At 36.5% G+C, this 16,432-nt stretch overlaps 1 protein-coding gene across 1 annotated transcript in view; it reads left to right on the forward strand.

Moving 5' to 3' along the window:
• Positions 1–16,432, forward strand: part of PSMD14 (proteasome 26S subunit, non-ATPase 14) — an 83,197-nt gene that overhangs the window by 3,236 nt on the left and 63,529 nt on the right. Inside the window, exon 2 of the mRNA XM_014534127.1 lies at positions 1,643–1,694. Within this exon, the coding sequence (XP_014389613.1) occupies positions 1,647–1,694 (48 nt within the window). The 5' untranslated portion in view covers positions 1,643–1,646. The remainder of the gene's footprint in view (positions 1–1,642; positions 1,695–16,432) is intronic.

Here is a 16,432-nt window from a genome sequence, read left to right on the forward strand (position 1 = left end):
GTATCTGGTTTGTTTGCCATTCTATAATCGAAACAATGTATAACTTCAGCTCTGAGATCCCGGCAGGCTGAAAGCTGGTTTCTGGGGTTTTGTTTAGCTTCTACATTTGCAACATAGTACATAGTTGCTTAGAGTTGCAACTCAGAGGCTGGCAAGTCAGGCGGGGAACGTTGGAGTCTGCAGTCACTGGAGCAAGCGAGCCTCCCTGCTCGCTTCTAGCTGCCTGGCTGCCGGCCGCCATCTTGGCCGACAGTTAATTTGCATAAGGATATGCTGATTAGCCAGTGGGAAGGGTAGCGGTCGTATGCTAATTACCATGTTTCTCTTTTATTAGTGTAGATTCTCATGATTACATTGTTAGGATTCAACAAACATGATTAAGCAAAAAGTAATGATCATTAGTACATTATTTTATTTTATTGATTTTAGAGAGAGAAGAAGGGAGAGGGAGAGAAACATGAATTGACTGCCTTCTGCAGCCCCCTTACTGGGGATCAAGCCCCAACCTGGGCATGTGCCCTAACCCAGAATCAACCAGCAACCTCTCAGTTCATGGAACCAACTGAGCCACAGGGCCATAAGTACATTACTGCGTTTCAATTTGTGTAGCACTTTTAACTAGAAAATGATATGGACAAATGACTAAACGAATCTGTTAGCATTTTACTTATATTTGTAGTAATACCATTTTCTAAAGCATAGGAAGAAGAGAAATTGTAAGGCATATTAGCAAGTAGAAAAAATGCTTTATTCTCATCTTTAAGTATTTAGTGGTACTGGATATGAATTTGTATAACTTGATTACTCCTTTTTGTATATTTGAGGCCTTGCTATTTTTTTCCTTTCAGTTTTTTGTGTGAAATTTCTAGGCTTATCAGAATGTCTTCTGTAGTTATTCCAGACATAAAAAAACAAATCAGATTGATATTTCAAAGTTAATCCTCTCTATTAGAGTTAAGAAAAGCAGCTGAATATCCTTAGCAAAAAAAGGACATATCTCCACAATATCTGAAATAACACAAAACATCTGTGTAGGTTGTAAAACACTATCTTAATGCATTAATGTTTACTTTTAATATTCCTTTTAGTATAATGAGTTCATTTTTCAAAAGCCTTTGATGCTAATTCAGAGATCCATAATCTGCTCACAATGTCTTTCACATGTAGTTTTGATGATAACTGACAAGCTGTAAGTTAATTAGCACAGAACTTACTAATGAGGATGTTAAAATTTAATTTTAAGAGTGAGGATTTTTATTTGTACACTCTGGACAAATGGGAGGAAATTCAGTCATACATATAAGCATTTCAGGCACTTTTTTCTTATTCAGGTACTTTATTAGATAACAATAAAATATATAATTAACTTAATGATAGCAAAGTTTTGAAATTATGCTAGGATTGCTTGTCTTTAAAACTGGGGATAACCCAAAACCAAAGCAATAAAATAAGGTCTGTTAATTAGCATGGAAGACAGTTTCTTGAATTAATATGTGGTGTTAATTAACAGGAAGTCTGATGTTGTGTTGTAATTACCACCAATATTTTTGACATACTGAGTGACTGAAGGTGAATTATATAGATAGCAATTGCGTAAACACTTTTGTGCTTAGAAACGTTTTCCTTTGTTTCTGTTTTCTAGAAATATGGACAGACTTCTTAGACTTGGAGGAGGTATGCCTGGACTGGGCCAGGTTAGTATACAGACTCTCAGTATTTCTTTGTGTGTAAACTGCAAGCTTTTTTCTAGTTATCCAGAGAAAGAAATCACTCCCAAGAAAATCACCTCATAGGTAACATTATGGTAAGAAGCTTACCTTATATGGTTGCTGTATTTCAACACTAAGTAACATCTGGAGGACATTTTCTATTATCTTAATTTAATTTTTGCCTAGTAATAAGAATTTTCTCTCTTTGCTTTGATTTAAAATTTGGGGATATGTGAGATTATCAAACTTGCCTTTTAGTAAAAAAGGGACTCAAAATATCTAGTTTGTGGGTTTGCAATGTAGACATTAGAAGTAACACATGAAAAAGTAAACATGGCATACTCTTGGTAAGATCCAGAAAACTGATCTCTAGAACATTTGTATAATCTTAAGACTGATAAATTCTTGTTAGTGATTATGATACATGGATGAATTGATAAGTAATACCTCTTTTTTCTTTAAATCTGGTACAGATTTTTTTTTACATTCTTATTAAAATTAAGTGCATTTTCGGTTGTTTTACTGTTATCATTTGTCTTGTTCCATGCTGTTGGACAAATGACCTTTTCATAGATTTCTATCTCAGGGTATTCTATATACTTTCAGTTAAAGAAGAAATTTCTGCCTCTTTTGAGTTCTACACTAATTATCTTTTCGGTCCTCTATTAGCAAAAGAGATGACTATGTGTTGTTCCTTCCTTTTAAGTAATGGATTGTTTTATTTTGGGGAAATATTTTTATAACCCACCTTTAGTATCCCTTTACCTCATTTCCATATCACTATCAGTGACTTTGTCTTCCTTCATACAAAGCGGTCTATTTTGTGTAAGAAACACTTGTGTTTGAAATTTCGTGAAATTTTCAGTGTTTTAGAGGCAATATTTCAACAATGATTTGATTAGATCTATCACGGTTTATGACTTTTTTAGACAATTGAAATCATTTTGCGATTCTATATTGCATCCTTGCATAGACTTCAGTTATTTTTTTGTTTACTTTTGTTAGTTTTAAATATTCTCATGTTTCTGTAGTATCAGCCTGTTTCTTCATGATTCTTCCAATTTTGTAAGACATAATCCATTTTCTTAACAGGCCTAAGCATCTCTGAAGTTGACCCTTCCAAAGCTGCTTCTATACTTTTGTAAACATTCTGCATAGCTTCTAGAATTTCCCTAACTTATTCTGCAATTAACAATAACTATGTTGAGATATACAATTGTCAGAAATGAGCTGAGGTGGTGTGTAGGTACTATAAATTCACCTGCAAATTATAGGTAAGAATGTTGCCTTAGTAGAATTCTTTCCTTGAGCATTAAATGCAATAAATTATGTATCTGTGCTGTGAAATTATTGGATGTGAAATAATGGTTTTACTGACCACAAATTGAGCTACATTATATCTCAGTGACCACTGCAAACCTTTGCCTTAAGTGGAAAACTAAGTTGTGGTTCAGTAACCTCTCTTTGCTTTGTGATAATTTAATCACCCCTTGGGTCCTCAGTTTTTTCTTATTTGAAATTAAAAATACATTACTTAAGAATCTGTCATTTCATGTATGTTTTTCATCTGGCCGATTAGAGACAAACTCTCAAGAGAATAATTTGTGGGGGTTCTTAACTTCTGTGATATCTCTTTTATCAAATACTAGGTATTAAAGGATGAAAACTTTTCCATAAAATTTTATTTTACTCTTGTTCTAGACCAGTGGTTCTCAACCTTCTGGTCCTTTAAATACAGTTCCTCATGTTGTGACCCAACCATAAAATTATTTTCGTTGCTACTTCATAACTCTAATGTTGCTACTGTTATGAATCATAATGTAAATATCTGATATGCAGGATGGTCTTAGGCGACCCCTGTGAAAGGGTCGTTCGACCGCCAAAGGGGTCGTGACACAGGTTGAGAACTGCTGTTCTAGACCAAGTATGTCAAACTTGCGGCCCCTGGGCCGCATGCCTCATTTATTTGGCCCGTGTTAGCCTTTGAGTTTGACATGCTTGTTCCAGACTGATTTGTCATATACTTACAATGTTACTTCTACAACATGAAATGTTAAGTGCATTGTCTTTTAATGAACAGGAATGAAACATTAAATGTATTGTTTATTTTTAATAAGAAGTCAAAGATCTTTAGATTGATAATAGCCACTCTTGCCATTTGCTAATGCATAACAGCCAATAAAAATAGAAAAGGAGACATAAGTTGTTTTATCCTCCAGAAATCAGTAGAGAATGTTTCTATCTTACCATTTAATTGAAAAGGCATAATTTCCTCATAATAGTTTTCCACAAAACTTGCTGATAAGTTTGCAGATGCCCCCTTTAAAACATGGGAATGAGCAGAATAGAGTTCTTCATCTATTCTAAGAATTCTTACCTATCTCTGAATAGAAGTATCCTTTCTCTTTTCCATGCCTGATTCTTTAGCTTATTCTCTGATCCTACACTTTCTTGAAACCTTGCTCCATTGACCATCCCCCCTTCTCTGCCTACAAAGATATTTAAGTCTCCTGTATTCTATAAACAAAACTTCACAACCCCCTGCAATGGGCAAGGAGACACCTGATTGGTGATGTTGCTCTTATATCAATCAGGGGCAAAGCAGATGTACAGTCCTTAGTTCATCCTAGCTTGATGCCTGTGTCGGTGGCCAGAGCTGTTTCATGCCTGAGGCACATTAAAAAACAAAAAGAAACAACAAGACTTCACTGCACCCTGCCATTAAACCTTTTCTTCCATTTATTTCTAGAATTTCTGAGAATAATAGCTTATACTCACATATTTTATTTCCTTACCTCCATTGACTCTTCCTGAGATTATATTCTGGCCTCCTCCATTACTGTACTGTAATTGTTTAAATTGCCAAGTCTATTTGCCTACTTTTAGTTCTCTTTTAACTAGACTTCAGTATTCCACACTGTTCACAATGTCTTAAAACTTTCTCTTTGTTTGCTTTATTATGGTACTTTTTTCCTAGTTCTTCATTATGGTGTCCATACCTACAAAACAAGTTCATTTGAAGTTTTATTTTTTTTTTAATTTTTATTTTATTTTATTTTTTTAAATTGTTTTATTGCTTAAAGTATTACAAAGAGTATTACATACGTCTCCTTTATTTCCCGCCCTTGACAATCTGAAGTTTTATTTTTTTTAATATTACATTTTGAAATGCTAATATTTGGACAGTAGTAGGCTAAAATGACTAAATATGTCCACAGTCTCCTACTTCAGTATAACTTAGTTTGAAGCAGAAGCAAACAGATATTTTATTAGAACTATTAGAATTTGTAAACTAATCGCTTTAAATTTCAAATGTGTTTTTAAATTTACTTTGCTAGAGTGCTTACAAACTTGAAATTACTAAAAGAAGTGAGGATTGTATTAAAAGCATTTACTGTTCTAATTTGGCTACCTGATTGTCTTTATAACTACCCCAACTTAGGTCTTGGTAAGTAAACTATTTCCAAAAGCAGTGAAGACAAAACCCAAGAGCCGTGCATAACTAAAGCATAGTCTCCAGTCTCAAAAAGCGATAGTTTAGGTCTGGGTCCGTTTAGCTTTAGAAACAGTCAAAGTACGCTTAAAAGTAAATGAAATGTAAGTAAAATGTCGTGGCATTACATCTTGTCTTATTTGAATTTGTTAGGAGGCTAATGTTTTGAGAATCTGTGTGTCGGGTGTTATGCTATAGGGAATTACCAGGGCAAGTAAGATCTTTACTTAATCTAAGCACCTTACATTCTAGTAGATACATGGCAGTTATGTTTTAAGTGCCTGGCACATATAAACTACTTTGAATGAGTGAGTACTACTGCTTATTATAAATAATGTGGTTTGTAAATATAGTGGATGTAGGGTTTATTTTTTTCCAGAAAAAGGGAAAGATGAGCCTGAGATGATGTTTGAGCTAAATTTTGGAATATATGCTAAAACATATTCAGAAAGGCTAGAGAATAGGTAATGTGAGGGGATATAATGGGAAAAGAAGGTGTTAAAAGACTTTGGAGAAGATTATGAAAGTTGAATTTTACTTTTTATCCCTTAAACATTGTAGTTTCATGTTTTTTTAAGCAGTGTTGTGAAATAATTCAGTCTGTGCTTCTAGTGGTAGTTTGGAGCATAGGTAGAAGGGAAGAAACTGAAGTCAATGTCATTAATTATAGGAAATATTTCTGACTTTTTACCTTCCAGGCATGTTGTAGGATTATACCTTTTTAAATCATTTCTAAAGTTAGCCTGACCATGATTTTACTTTGACCAGTGGAATATGAGTTGGAAATTAACAGGTCACTTTTAGGTGGAAGCTTTAAGAATCAGTGTGAGATTTGCCTACACTGGTAATCAAGGAAGCATGGAGATGGAACCTCTCATCGCTTGGTCCCTAAGGGAAAATGACATATAACCTGCAAGTCAGAAATCCTGTGATTTTTGTGTGAAATGTCCTAATTTTTTTGGTGTCCAGTTTTTGTTTTGAGCAACCTGGTGTAGGTCAAACTAAGCACATATGCAGGCCCATGCTGCCTATAAGTGATTGGTTTGTAGCTCTCTGAAACTGACTTCAATAATTTCCAGATGCAAAAATGAAGGGAAATACTGTAGATGAGTGATCAGAGAAGGCTTTCTGAAAGTGGTGAGGTATAAACTACATTTTGAAGGATTATTTCAGGTGGCTAGATTTAAAAAAGAAACTTCATCAATTGGATATGATCTATTTTGTTATAACTCACAAATCCATACAGTATATGGATTTTGTGTATATAATAACCATATTTTTGGTTTCCTGTTATGGGTCTTGGATGAGAAATAGTCTTTCAGTTATTTGTCTTTTAGAATTTGGTCTAGTGTTTAATAGAAAGGATTAATTTAGTATAGCAATAGAAAATGGCTAGAATAAATAAAGATATATCACTTTTATGTATGAGGAATCTTAATATCACATTCTAATTCCCTCCAATTAATCATAAATTCAATGGAGTTCCAATAAAAATGCCAACTAGAATTTTCTTGGAATTATAAAATCGATTCTAAAATCCATATAGGATAAAACAATCCAAGAATAGTAAAGAAATTCTTAGAAATGAAAATGAAACTTGCTATACCAAATATCAAAAGATATGTTAATGCTTTATGACTCAAAAGTGTTATATTGATATAGTGATAGCCAAGTAGATCAGTATAATTACTAGTAAATAGAAAGCCCAGAAATAGGTGTCTGCATATAGGGGAAATTAATTTGTATTAGAAATGGTATTAAAAATTAGTGGGGAAGGAGAGGCCTGTTCATTAAATGATGCTGAAGCAAGGGGCTTTCTGTGTGGGGGGTAATATTAGATTCTTACCTTATTCTGTATACAAAAATGTATACCAAATGAATACGTAACTGTGAAAATCAAACTTTGTAATTTTGGAAGACATACCCATCAGGATGGCTATTATCCACAAATAATCCAAAAACAACTATTCGTGAGGATAGAATCCGTGTGTATTTCCTGGTAGGAATGTAAAATTGTGTGACCTCTGTAGAAAACATAGAATTACCATATGATCCAGCAATTCCATTACTGAATCTATGCCCCAGGGAATTGAAAACAGGGACTCAATTAGATGTGTGTACATCAGTGTTCATAGTAGCATTATTCACAGTAGCCAAAAGGTGGAAACAGCTTGTGTCTGATGATGGGTGAATGAATAAAACAAAATGTGCTATATACATACTATAAAATATTATTCATCCTTTAGAAGGAAGGAAATTCTGACATATGGTACAACGTGGATGAACCTTGAAGACATTATACTAAGTGGAATAAGCTCATCGCAAAAGGACAAGATATTGTATGATTACACTTATACAAGTTACTAGAGTAGTCATATTTGTAGAGACAGAACGTAGAATGGTGGTTGCCAGGGGATGGAGCTCATTGTGTTGTGAAGAGTCAGTGTTTAATGGGTACAGAGTTTAAATTTGGGAAATGAAAAGTTTCTGGAGCTGGATAGGGGTTCTGGTTTCATGACAATTGTGGATGTACTTAATGCCATTGAACTGTACATAAAAATGGCTAAATGGTAACTCTTATGTATAAGAGTTAAAAATAAAATTTTAACCACAATAAAAATTAAATTACCATATCCTTAAAATGAAATTAATAGTATATACCTTAGCTGTTTTTATGAGGATAACATAAACTCAGAGCGAGTGAACATGTCAAATACACAGAGTAGATAGCCCTCCCCCCCAGTTTTTTTGGAAAAAAATTTTATGTCCTTGTGACCTCAAATTAGGAAAGCATAACTCGAAAGAGAAGATTGGGAATTGACTACCTCAGTACATTACTAACTCTTGTCCCAACAAAGACAAGAGAAACAAACTTTAAAGACAAGCCATAAGAGAGAAGTTATTTGTAACACATTTATCTGCAACACATTTAGCAGAACCGTAAATCAGGAAGACAATAAAGAAAACCTCATAGAAAAAAGAACATGAAATGGTAATTTGTAGAGCAAAAATTGCCAAGCATATGAAAAGATACACAACTTCACCGTATATCAGGGAAATGAAAATTAAAACAAGTATTTGATTTTTTAAAGACAAAAGTCTGTTGTATTAAGTGTTAATGAAGACTTGGGGAAGCAAAAATTTTCATGTAAGCTTTTTTCCTGAGGATGGGTTGGTGTTGGTGTGAGAGTTGGTTGAAAATTATATCTCAGTGCCTAGAACATTACCTGGCAAATAGAAGATCTTAAATATATGTTGCCCTAGCTGAATGCTCAGTGGTTAGAGTGTTGGCCCGAGGACTGTAGAGTCATGAGTTCAATTCCAGTCAAGGGCGCATACCTCCATTGCAGGTTCCATCCCTGGCCCAGGTTTGGGCTCATGCAGGAGGCAACCAATCGATGTGTCTCTCTCACATCAATGTTTATCTCTGTCTCTACCCCTCCCTTCTTCTCTAAAAAAATCAATGGAAAAAATATCCTCAGGTGAGGAGATATATCTATCTATCATCTATCTATCTATCTATCTATCTATCTATATATGTATTTTAATGAACATACTATATGTGGAGTATAAATGGTTAAAGTCACTTTGGGAACCTATTTGTCAGTCTCTAGTAAACTTGAAAATGCCCTAATTTTTGTGGCTCAGCAATTCAATTTATTCATTTTAGAGAAATTTTTACACATGTATAGAAATGTTTAAGGATATTCATTATGACATTATTCCAAAAGTGTAAAATACTTAAATATTTGTGGCAAAATGTGTTATGATGGAATATTATGCAAGAGTTAAAATTAACTAGATTGTATATATCAATAAGTATAATAGACATTATAAACATACTAGAGGCCTGGTGCATGAAATTTGTGCATGGGTGGGTCCCTAGGCCTGGCCAGCGATCAGGGCTGATCGGGGCCTTCTGGCTGCTGGCCGGGGCATTCCTTCCCTGGCTGCCAGCTGCCAGCTGCCAGCCGGGCCTTCCTTTGTTCTGTGCCACCCCCTGGTGGTCAGTGCACGTCATAGCGAGCACTCGAACTCCTGGTCGGTCGAACTCCCGAGGGGACAATATGCATATTAGCATGCCCTCACGCCCTCACGCCGTGATGCCCTCACGCCCTCACGCCGTGATGCCCTCACGCCCTCACGCCGTGATGCCCTCATCACGCCCCGCCGTGATGCCCTCACGCCCTCACGCCGTGATGCCCTCACGCCCTCACGCCGTGATGCCCTCACGCTGTGATGCCCTCACGCCATCACAATCCCACAATTCATCCCCAGGAGGCTGAGTGCACAGCGGGTGCACGCAGGTGGGTGGGGACTTGACACTGTGTGTGCGGCGCGGAGGCAGGGCCCGGCGGCCACTCCGAGAGGCCAGGCCTGGGGGCTCTGCAGGCCCGCACAGCACAGAGGTGAGACCCCTGGCTCCGGCCTACCTCTTTGGGGCAATCCATTGAGGAACCCTGGATGGGTGGGCGGGGCCTACCTCTTTGGGGCGATCGATCACAGGGCTCCCACACTGTGAGAGGGCACAGGCCAGGCTGGGGGAAATCCCCCCACCCCTGTGCACAAATTTTGTGCACCGGGCCTCTAGTATAAACAATATGAAAGCAATAACAATTAAAAAACATAAAATAACACCTTTTGTAAGTGTACATAACTCTTGAGTGAAAGGATTATAAAGTTTATAGTAGCACTGTGTAGTTTAACTTTCTACAAGCATGGAAATGTTCTGTATCTGCACTGTTTAATACTGTAGGCCAAGCATGCCTAACTCATGGCCCGCGGGCTGCATGCCTTATTTATTTGGCCCATGTTAGCCTTTGAGTTTGACGTGCTTGTTGTAAGCACTAGCCACACATGGCTGTTAAGCCCTTGAAATGTGACTGGAGCACCTGGCTGGTGTTGCTTAGGGGCTGAGCGTCGACCTATGAACCAGGAGGTCACAGTTCTGAGTCAGGGCACATGCCCACGTTGTGGGCTCAATCCCCAGTAGCGGGCATGCAGGAGGCAGCCAATCAATGATTCTTTCTCATTGATGTTTCTATCTCTCCCTCTCCCTTTCTGAAATCAATAAAAATATATTTTAAATAAAAGAAATGTGACTGAAACAATTGAAGAACTAAGCTTTAAGTTTTATTCAATTTTAATTAATTTAAGTTTAATAGCCACATGTAGCTATTGAGTCCATGTGATGTGCTCAGTGTGACTGAACAACTGAATTTGTAGTTTTATGTAAATTTGTGTAGTCATATGTAGCTGTGGCTACCATATTGTACAGTACAGGCCTAGATAACCCACACCAAATTTATGAGAAAGGAGGGAGGCTAAAGGAACTTCCACTTCATATGTATCATTCTCTATTTTTAATAAACTAAAGCAAAAACATTATGAGTAACATTAAATGATCTCAAATAACATTTTCCTTTAGTACTTTTTACAAAAGCCACCAAGTAAAACAAAATCAGAAATTCCTTTTATTGTTCATTACTTTTCCTCATACTTTACTTAGGCATTCCATATTTTCCTTCAGTCTTGGAGTTGAAGAGGATAACACTAAAGAGGTTGGCAGAGACTAGATCATGCAGGGCCTTTTAGAGGTTCTCTTTTGAGTGAGTTGAGGAGTCATTAGAGATTTTTAAGCCAAGGAGTTATGCTTATCAGACTTATATTTTTAAAGAACTTGCATACTCTGGATACTATGTAGGAAGGCAAGAATGGAAGCATAGACAAGAAACTACTACAATGCTGTCTTAAAATTACTGATTATGGTGTCTGCTTTTATTGTACATTTATTTGATAGAGAGATTCTGGTATGATTTAATGTGTACAATTAGTCTTTACACTTGTCACATTTGAAATAAAATTATTTATTTACTATTGGCACAGTAGAATGAAAATGAGCAGGCTTTTTATGAGTTCTTTGAGCTCTGTAGCCAATCTGTATTGACAATTTTATATGGATGCTTTGGTTACCATTTTTTCCTTTTGATTCTTTGAGTAGCTATTCTGATGTGATCCTCCGAACATTTACAAACATTGGTAGATTAATTTGGCCATTTTCTTTTTAAGGAGTAGAGAAGGGTCAAGAAATTTTAATAGTTTTATTTCTTTGCTTAACTACAAATAGTGATTTTGCTTTAGAAACAAAGCAAAAATACAAGATATTTAAGTTTTTTTCATTTGTTGCTTTTGTAATGTGATAATTTAAAAAAAGAATAGTTATTATTTTAAAAAGTATAGTTCCTAATCATTCTATTAATGTAATTGAATTTATGTTTCTACTACAGAAAATTAAGAAAGAGGTTAGGTCAAAAGCAAGCTAATTAGAGCATACTCTTTCTAGTTGTCATTGTAGCATTATTCTTTTAGATAGATATTAAACCCCATGAAATCAACTGTTGGTCTCAAATCAACTCTTGAGAGTTCTCAATTAAGTAAAAGGGGAACAAATTTATAGTGATTGTATTCTAGTTAATCTGTGTCATTTTGTTTGAACATTCTAGTTGTGACTGGTCTTTCAAGGGGAAAGGTGTTTGACATTGTCAATGTTAAATTTCTATTTTGATATGAAATTACCCTAAATGATTTTGTTTGAGTTCTTTAGCACATAAGGAGAACAGTGATGTATTTTCAATTACAGTGAAATTGTCTTCCAAAATTAATCCCAGTCTGATGAAATAGAAAATCAAAATTATGAGGAAAAATGAAAAGTTTGAAGAATGTAAAAATTTTAAATTTGAAATCAAGGATATGATGGAGCTATGATATTTGATACCAATTTTTGATAGAAAGGGTATATGAGATGAGAAACGGGAAGATACTTCTAATATAGGATACAAAGATATTGCAATAGAATCTCAATATCCCAAATGTATGGGGATGTTATGATCATAAAAATTCAATCTATATCTTGTTTTTTCCTATCCTCAACATTGTTTTACATCTTTGATTTACTGGTTACATTGCTTATTTGGTACATTGATCTCTGGTTTCCTGTCTTAAACTTGTGTAATATAACTTGAATTTTTCAGTTCATATTGTCATTTGGACAGTTCTGTAGATATCATACTCATTTAAAATCTGGGCAGACATGACCAGTGTTCTCTCCCACAAGACACGTTCAAAGTGGTCTTTTGTGGGATGTTATTTGGGTTGGGTGCACTGGAAGTATGCCACCAGAGAGAGCAATGGTCTCCACTGGACAGACTCCCAGTACTGCTTTTCAAATGTTCCCAGTGATTTCACAGGCTCTTCCCTCCAGGAGACTAAATACCACGTGTTGGGCACAATGGGAAGGCTTAGGGACAATAAAGAGTAAATTAATAATTATGATAGTTATACTTTATCCTTATTCATTTTGTATACATGTCCCTCTTTTTATTCAATTACATTCTTACCTACCTGTGGTAGCCTGTGTTAATTAGTTCTTTATTTCCTAGTGTTGTAATCACTAGAGCCTGAGTAATTGAAAGCAAGATGCTTATCAAAAGTAGATAAACCTAGTTTTAGAAAAGCACCCCTTTCTGTTTTATAGAAAAGGTGCTTTTTTTTGTAGTTATTAATCCTCATCCGAGGATATTTTTCCACTGATTTTTAGGGAGAATGGAGGGAGGGAAAGACAGAGAGAAATATCAGTGTGAGAGAAACACACCGATTGGTTCCCTCCTGCACAGGCCCTGACCCAGGGCCTGGGCCAGGGAGGAGCCTGCAACCAAGATATATGCCCTTGACTAGAATCGAACCCGGGACCCTTTGGTTTACAGGCCGACACTCTATCCCAGCCGTGGGCAAACTACAGCCCGCGGGCCGGATCCGGCTCGTTTGAAATGAATAAAACTAAAAAAAAAAAAAAGACCATACCCTTTTATGTAATGATGTTTACTTTGAATTTATATTAGTTCACACAAACACTCCATCCATGCTTTTGTTCCGGCCCTCCGGTCCAGTTTAAGAACCCATTGTGGCCCTCGAGTCAAAAAGGTTGCCCACCCCTGCCTTAGACCCTCGGGGGAGGGGGAGCTGGGTCATCTTTTAGAGGTTCTCTTTTGAGTGAGTTGAGGAGTCATTAGAGATTTTTAAGCCAAGGAGTTATGCTTATCAGACTTATATTTTTAAAGAACTTGCATACTCTGGATACTATGTAGGAAGGCAAGAATGGAAGCATAGACAAGAAACTACTACAATGCTGTCTTAAAATTACTGATTATGGTGTCTGCTTTTATTGTACATTTATTTGATAGAGAGATTCTGGTATGATTTAATGTGTACAATTAGTCTTTACACTTGTCACATTTGAAATAAAATTATTTATTTACTATTGGCACAGTAGAATGAAAATGAGCAGGCTTTTTATGAGTTCTTTGAGCTCTGTAGCCAATCTGTATTGACAATTTTATATGGATGCTTTGGTTACCATTTTTTCCTTTTGATTCTTTGAGTAGCTATTCTGATGTGATCCTCCGAACATTTACAAACATTGGTAGATTAATTTGGCCATTTTCTTTTTAAGGAGTAGAGAAGGGTCAAGAAATTTTAATAGTTTTATTTCTTTGCTTAACTACAAATAGTGATTTTGCTTTAGAAACAAAGCAAAAATACAAGATATTTAAGTTTTTTTCATTTGTTGCTTTTGTAATGTGATAATTTAAAAAAAGAATAGTTATTATTTTAAAAAGTATAGTTCCTAATCATTCTATTAATGTAATTGAATTTATGTTTCTACTACAGAAAATTAAGAAAGAGGTTAGGTCAAAAGCAAGCTAATTAGAGCATACTCTTTCTAGTTGTCATTGTAGCATTATTCTTTTAGATAGATATTAAACCCCATGAAATCAACTGTTGGTCTCAAATCAACTCTTGAGAGTTCTCAATTAAGTAAAAGGGGAACAAATTTATAGTGATTGTATTCTAGTTAATCTGTGTCATTTTGTTTGAACATTCTAGTTGTGACTGGTCTTTCAAGGGGAAAGGTGTTTGACATTGTCAATGTTAAATTTCTATTTTGATATGAAATTACCCTAAATGATTTTGTTTGAGTTCTTTAGCACATAAGGAGAACAGTGATGTATTTTCAATTACAGTGAAATTGTCTTCCAAAATTAATCCCAGTCTGATGAAATAGAAAATCAAAATTATGAGGAAAAATGAAAAGTTTGAAGAATGTAAAAATTTTAAATTTGAAATCAAGGATATGATGGAGCTATGATATTTGATACCAATTTTTGATAGAAAGGGTATATGAGATGAGAAACGGGAAGATACTTCTAATATAGGATACAAAGATATTGCAATAGAATCTCAATATCCCAAATGTATGGGGATGTTATGATCATAAAAATTCAATCTATATCTTGTTTTTTCCTATCCTCAACATTGTTTTACATCTTTGATTTACTGGTTACATTGCTTATTTGGTACATTGATCTCTGGTTTCCTGTCTTAAACTTGTGTAATATAACTTGAATTTTTCAGTTCATATTGTCATTTGGACAGTTCTGTAGATATCATACTCATTTAAAATCTGGGCAGACATGACCAGTGTTCTCTCCCACAAGACACGTTCAAAGTGGTCTTTTGTGGGATGTTATTTGGGTTGGGTGCACTGGAAGTATGCCACCAGAGAGAGCAATGGTCTCCACTGGACAGACTCCCAGTACTGCTTTTCAAATGTTCCCAGTGATTTCACAGGCTCTTCCCTCCAGGAGACTAAATACCACGTGTTGGGCACAATGGGAAGGCTTAGGGACAATAAAGAGTAAATTAATAATTATGATAGTTATACTTTATCCTTATTCATTTTGTATACATGTCCCTCTTTTTATTCAATTACATTCTTACCTACCTGTGGTAGCCTGTGTTAATTAGTTCTTTATTTCCTAGTGTTGTAATCACTAGAGCCTGAGTAATTGAAAGCAAGATGCTTATCAAAAGTAGATAAACCTAGTTTTAGAAAAGCACCCCTTTCTGTTTTATAGAAAAGGTGCTTTTTTTTGTAGTTAATTAATCCTCTCCGAGGATATTTTTCCACTGATTTTTAGGGAGAATGGAGGGAGGGAAAGACAGAGAGAAATATCAGTGTGAGAGAAACACACCGATTGGTTCCCTCCTGCACAGGCCCTGACCCAGGGCCTGGGCCAGGGAGGAGCCTGCAACCAAGATATATGCCCTTGACTAGAATCGAACCCGGGACCCTTTGGTTTACAGGCCGACACTCTATCCCAGCCGTGGGCAAACTACAGCCCGCGGGCCGGATCCGGCTCGTTTGAAATGAATAAAACTAAAAAAAAAAAAAAAGACCATACCCTTTTATGTAATGATGTTTACTTTGAATTTATATTAGTTCACACAAACACTCCATCCATGCTTTTGTTCCGGCCCTCCGGTCCAGTTTAAGAACCCATTGTGGCCCTCGAGTCAAAAAGTTTGCCCACCCCTGCTCTATCCACTGAGCCAAACCGGCTAAGGCAAAAAGGTGCTTGTTTGTTTGTTTGTTTTAATTTCACAGGAAAATACTTATTTCATTACCTAATAGAATACATTTTTTGTTACCTTTATCTAGCTTTGTAACTGTGAGGAAATAATTTTGATTTTACATTAGTTTACACCTGGTTGCACAGTTTCTGGCTATTATTTCCTTCCCATTTGTAGGTTCTGGCTTCTAATTTCTATTTTATAACTAAACTAGAGGCCCGGTGCACAAAATTCATGCAAGGGAGGGGGAGGGGGAGGGCCCGTCAGCACAGCCTGCGCCCTCTCACAGTCTGGGAGCTGTCAGGCAGACATCCTTAGCGCTCCCGCCACCACCACTGTGCTCGCCAGTCGTGAGCCCAGCTCAGGACTTCTGGCCGAGTGGTACTCCCCCTGTGGGAGCACACTGACCACCAGGGGAAGCTCCTGCGTTGAGCATCTGCCCCTGGCGGTCAGTGCACGTCATAGCAACTGGTCATTCCACTGTTCGGTCGATTTGCATATTAGCCTTTTATTATATAGGATGAGTTCTTCAAATATTTTATAGCTCAGTCTTTCTACAAGGTTCTTCCTTGGTGGTTTCCTTAGGGGCTATGGTAATTATAGCAATACTAGAGGCCCGGTGCACAAAAATTTGTGCACTCAGGGGGCGGGGGGTCCCCCAGCCCGGCCTGTGCCCTCTCGCAGTCTGGGACCCCTCAGCAGATAACGACCTGCTGGCTTAGGCCTGCTCCTGGGTGGCAGAGGGCAGGCCCAATCCCTA

The sequence above is a fragment of the Myotis brandtii genome, unplaced genomic scaffold (genome assembly GCF_000412655.1).
Source record: "Myotis brandtii unplaced genomic scaffold, ASM41265v1 scaffold125, whole genome shotgun sequence".
NCBI lineage: Eukaryota > Metazoa > Chordata > Mammalia > Chiroptera > Vespertilionidae > Myotis > Myotis brandtii.